Raw genomic sequence first — 5,744 nt, forward strand, 5'->3', positions numbered from 1 at the left:
TAATTGTAACGTTCATACTGTCATCATGCCCTGAAGCCCAGATTTATTGAACGAAATCACATCATTTGCAACAGATGGTGAGCTCGCATGAATATTATATATACAAATGCAAAGTCCGTTAGATTACTGTTGATATATGACATAAAGAGTTATACCCTCTTGTCATGTTCCTTGAAGTACGTCGGATAAAAACAACTGAGAAATCTATCGAGCACTTTGACAAATATTTATAATATGTTTGTAAATTTCACAAGTGTTTTTTATTGCTTTGTTGTTATTGGGATCATCTTTACATTTGCTTCCGCCTGTGTGTACTGTTAATATCACAACCCCTGTCCCCTCGTTTAATGTTGTAAGGGATAGGTCAAAGTCTTAGCATTCCATAGTAAAGTAAAGACAGAGTTTTAATAACAATATGACCACCATGAATCAAATATTCGTAGTAATTCAAATCTGTTCATTTTGCATTTCGTTAAGGCTTTTGAGACATCACCGGTGATTACAGCAATCGAGTTTGAAAGTTGTATTCTGTTTTATGTCAATATAATGTTAAAGTGCTTTCTTTCCGAAGGTAAATATAATTTCTGGAAGTAATATTTCATGGCTGACATTGGCGGCGAAGATTCAAACTCGGCTGCTCAAAACGCTAGAGAATATTTCAGAAGGTATGGATATTTTATTACACCGTCAAAAATGCATGAAGTTGACCGATTCGTCAGAGCGCGGATCTTTACCAGCAATCTACCTGTCCATATACATGTTCTACCGTACTGTGCTATACAACTGGATTCTAGTACTTGAACAAAAAGTCGTCTCCATTTAGAAATAAATGCCACTTGTAAAGAAATAAAACTGAAAATACTACGTTCCACCTATGTTATCTTTAAGACTACTAGAGCATTACTACAAATGCATCAAAACGAAGACACGTCACTGTTCTTTGAAAATGGTGAGTTTGGAGTTAGGCTTTTCGAACAAACTCGAGACCGGTCGATGCAAAAAGTATTCAGACACAGTTTGATGAAGATGCATAGATCTAGCTTTTAATGGGAATTTACTTGAAGTTTTAAGTAAAATAATGACGACGGATGATGAACGACGAGCGAACGAAGCAAATACATATAGCTCACTGGCGTGGAGAGGTAATTAAAGGCTAACTTGTAATCGGAAATATTATCATCGCAGTAATCAATCTGAAAATGCCCCATGTGTCGGCTTTTTTTCCCTCCGAACACAGAATCAGGGGATGAGGGATATATTTGTCACCTTGACCTTTTTTGGTCAGTCCGACAGTCAAATATAACGATGATGATGGCGGAATGTCGATGATGATGATTATGAACAGAGACGGTTCCATGAATCAGGTTTAAATTGCGCTGAACATACAGGGAGGGGGCGGGGGAGGGGGTGACACTGGGTCCGGGGACATGCTCATCTCGCAAAGCATTTTGGCAAGGACTCTTAAAATAATGCGATCTGACGTATATTTGTGAGCATAAATATTTCACACAATGTCCTTTTTTCCAATTTATCATTTTTTTTCAAAACAAAAAGATTACATAAATACTTGTTATTAATTTTGTCCTATTACTTCTGCACGAACAGTTATAAATATTTCTGAAAATCTGACGAATCATGGATTTGCAAGAAAGGCTAATGTGGTTTATACCCTTCTAAACGGACAAAAGTAACAATTATTTATAAAGTAATATTTATTCCTTGCTTAGAAAGTGTGAAGATACAATGTGATATTTCTTGCTTGTGTTTGATATAGAGGTGCTCATCTTGAGACATGCCCCTTAAGTCATCGAGTTTAATTTAGTCATTACTTGGAATCCTAAATGAAAAAAACAACTTGACTTTGCAGTGAAGTAAAACTTTTAAACAAATGCTTTCTTGACAGCATAATGTCGGAGCTAATCAATGTCGAAGTTTTGATAATATACGTAACATGTAATATACATACCGTGGGGAAAATAGGTTTTGTGGGCTCTGGTTCTAATCAAAATCTGCTTTTCATGATAAACATTATTGCAAAAGGAAAATATTTTGCTATTAAACTGACATTTTAGATTAAATTCTTACATGCCAACCAATTTTTACTTGACGTCGAACCATTTCCTGAAAGTAATTAACTAATCAGGAACTGATATGACCACCTAGGCTACTTAAAATTTGCAAGTAATAACATGAATAGGGCTGTTGAAAGAGTAATTGTGGAAAAAAAAACTGTTAAAGCTTACATCTTCCTGGTTCTACCGGGATCTTTGTATTTGCATAAATCATAACGAGGGGTTGAGGAAACTGTCACCAGTTCATGAATATGCTGCACTTTTGCTGAACATTAGCATAATAAACTTGTGTGTTTGCATTTAACCATATTTTTTTTATGGGCGCGCATAATAAATTTCCCACTAACTAATATTATCCAAAGCTTACATTGTCTTGACTACAAGGAGGGAAGATCAGACTTGAACCACAGTCAATGATTGGATATCTCAGCTCAACTTTGAAATTAGCCAATGACAGTACTACAAGCTAAGACTGTATAAAGACTTAAAATATGTCGTGTTAAAGTAAATATATTCAATATACCAGTGAGGAAGATTTGCTCGATCTAGAGGCTTTCAATTTGATTTTCCGACAGGAGAAAAATATCTGGGCAACAAGTACTAGTATCATACTTCTGTGCTACTTGGAGTTTTCATTATTAGTCACACACACACGCACACACGGACGCACGCTCGCTCGCACGCACAAAAGCAGACGCGGAAATAAACCTGAAATATTCTTTCACGAACACAAACTTTTTTCCTGATAATGTGACGATCTTTTAGTGTCAACATGTTATTCCATGTCAAAAAGACACGTTAGAACTATTTTTGAAAAATCGTTTAGGGTAAACGTTTGAATACACGTTTGAATAATCGGACAAAAGTGTTTAAACACCCCTCATTTACTTACAGTTGCCATATATTTTATCTGTAAAGGATTCAGTCAGTTTGAGAAGGTAACGGTATGAAGATGTTGATGAAAATAGTTGTGTCCGTGGCTTTGTGTGTGTTTGTGAGCGCGAGTGAACCGGAATGTTCAAGATTTCACTATGAAGAGAAAACACTTGAAAAGATGATTAAAACTGAAATATATGTGGACAAAATAAAATCGGAGACGGAAAACATGCAGCAAAAAATGTCGGAAAAACTTGATGGAATCCAAGAAAACTGGGAGAAAACGAAGAATGAATTAAACGATGCGAAAGCAGACAGTAGGAAAGCTGTGGAAGAAATTAAAGAAAGTATGTATACATCTGAATGTTTATAAAACACCAAAATAATGTCCTTTTCCTGCACGTGAACTTACAAAATGAATTTTAGTTATAGTTTTTCAGGGTTTTTAGATGAAAAATAGATCTATATCTATTTATCTATCAGGCGAATTTTTAATACTTTCTTTTCTTCACGAATTTCTGTAAGTATTTTTTCACATTTGATTTGATATGTCTTTGAAGGCATATAATAACATAATGTCGCAAAAAATATGTTGAAAACAATACAAAACAGTGTCTTTGTAATATAATCATGTAGATATTGATAGCTATTGAAAGCTATAGTTTCATTTAAATGCATCGAGCGGAACTAAGGTATAAATTGAATGAGATAATTTGTCTGTTATGCAAACAAATTCATCAGATTACCAAATTAAATTATGTTAATAGTTTTAAATTAAATATATCATAAAGACATTACCCATAACAATGACTTAACATATATATGTTTCAGGTATTTCAACCATTCAAGCAGTAGGCTTCATGGCACAGGATATAAAGAAAACTGCGATAAGCAATGAAGAGACACTTGTATTTAGCACAACACACTTTGACGTCGGTTCCAATTACAACAACGAATCTGGAATCTTCGTAGCACCTGTGGCCGGAATCTACATGTTTACCTTGCATCTGTGTCTTACAGTAAACAAATACATTCACTTTGAAATTGACACAACAAAGGGTCCTACTCTAACAGGCCGCTTCATCAACGACTCGAGTAGCTATTACGGCTGCCAAACAGCTACAGCTGTTGCAGAACTGGGTATAAAGGAGCATGTGTGGATAAAGAGTGGAACGTCCTTCTCTACTGGGACTTTGTGGAAGTCCGCAAGTATAAGGAATAGCTTTTCTGGTGCTCTGATTAGTGCAGTTACAAAATAGACAAAATATTCAGTTGTTTTATGCACGTTTTAAAAACCACTGCTGTAAGTTTTCATAATTATCCAGTAGTCAAATTTCTTGCGGCTGTTCATAGAGAAACAGAACTGTCAACATGATACAGAAATTATGCATCGTTTACAACAGAGAAGTAATACTAGTATATTCATTTGCTCTGTCGCATCGTCATTTTCTCTTGCTTTACTTATTTTTGTCTTCAGATGTTTAAACGTTTGTTACAAAAGCATTGTTTGGGACATCGTCATTATTCTATTCATGTGATAAGACAGTACTTTTTTCAGAACGGACACACTTTCTAAATAATCTATAAATTGGACCATAGTAAAGGTCCATACGAAGTCAAGTGAATGCAAATGCCCAACTTTTGTATGTTGAAATCTAAAAGTTGAAATTGCATTTTTAATGCACGGTTTGTGAAAATTTTAATGATTGTCAACAGGCAACACGGATTTACGGTATAAGTAACACATATATTGTACGGTAAATTGTATTGGATAAGAGAAACGTTTAATATCCTCTATAAGAATATACAGTATATAACAGCCATAATAATTGTCAATGACAAAAACCATGTAAAATAAAGAATATTTGATTGTAATTATCAAATCATGAGTCCTAAAACCCACTGGAAGCGAGCTTGTCTGACATCTATTTTCTACCCTGTTTCGTCTTACTCTTACTGGTGCTGCCTTCTGCAAAGGCATTGAGTAGAAGCAAATTTAGGCTTGTTTTAGATCTATATAGACTTACAAGGGCATGTATGTGTTTAACATACCAGGTGTGTTGAGAATTCACCTAGAGTGGGTTCTTTTATGTTTCCACTGTCCTGCGACTTCGCAACATGGTGGATGTTAAGACTGAAACCAGTTTATAATCCCCAGTCGTTTGCGCGTCCATGCGTACACTGCTGTGGGCTTCAGTTTGGGGAGGCTGTGTTTTTGGAGTGTGCCTTTCCTTCTCGGGTATTTATCCTTGTGCTTTATTTTCAATATATACTAAACAGCCGTGTAATAATTTAATAAAGTTGCCATTATTAAATGGATCAACTGCATGTTATTGTGTTGTTTTTTGTTGTTGTTTTTTTTTTCATTTCAAACTTTTTAAGATAGTTAAGAAACAAAAACTCATGTTCTAATGTTTATAATATGATCAATAATAACCACTGTGGAAATGAGAAGAAATTTATCTTATAGGAACGAAAAATCAAGAGCCAGTTATGACAACTCCCTATTTTTTTGGATTTAACGTCGCACCGACACATGATAGGTCATATGGCGACTTTCCGGCTTTAATGGTGGAGGAAGACCCTAGGTGCCCCTCCATGCGTTATTTCATCACGAGCGGACACCTGGGTAGAACCACTGACCCTTCCGTAAGCCAGCTGGATGGCTTCCTCACATGAAGAATTCAACGCCCCGAGTGAGGCTCGAACCCACATCGATGAGGGGCAAGTGATTTGAAGTCAGCGACCTTAACCACTCGGCCACGGAGGTCCCTTCTAGTGGAACATATACACTCA

At 35.8% G+C, this 5,744-nt stretch overlaps 1 protein-coding gene across 1 annotated transcript; it reads left to right on the plus strand.

Moving 5' to 3' along the window:
• The first annotated feature begins 2,590 nt into the window (after positions 1 to 2,590).
• LOC128553774 (uncharacterized) lies at positions 2,591 to 5,360 on the plus strand. The gene is made up of 2 exons (XM_053534950.1): positions 2,591 to 3,295; positions 3,780 to 5,360. Exons 1-2 carry the CDS (start codon positions 3,019 to 3,021, stop codon positions 4,205 to 4,207), a joined length of 705 nt encoding a protein of 234 aa, XP_053390925.1. The 5' UTR covers positions 2,591 to 3,018; the 3' UTR covers positions 4,208 to 5,360.
• The last annotated feature ends 384 nt before the right edge of the window (positions 5,361 to 5,744 follow it).

This window comes from Mercenaria mercenaria, unplaced genomic scaffold (assembly GCF_021730395.1).
Source record: "Mercenaria mercenaria strain notata unplaced genomic scaffold, MADL_Memer_1 contig_4309, whole genome shotgun sequence".
Taxonomy (NCBI): domain Eukaryota; kingdom Metazoa; phylum Mollusca; class Bivalvia; order Venerida; family Veneridae; genus Mercenaria; species Mercenaria mercenaria.

Bases quoted from the DNA above. Each gene is read 5' to 3' on its own strand.
- LOC128553774 (XM_053534950.1), top strand. From the start codon at position 3,019: ATGAAGATGTTGATGAAAATAGTTGTGTCCGTGGCTTTGTGTGTGTTT. The intron at 3,296-3,779 runs GTATGTATACAT...TATATGTTTCAG, and splicing joins TGTGGAAGAAATTAAAGAAA to GTATTTCAACCATTCAAGCA.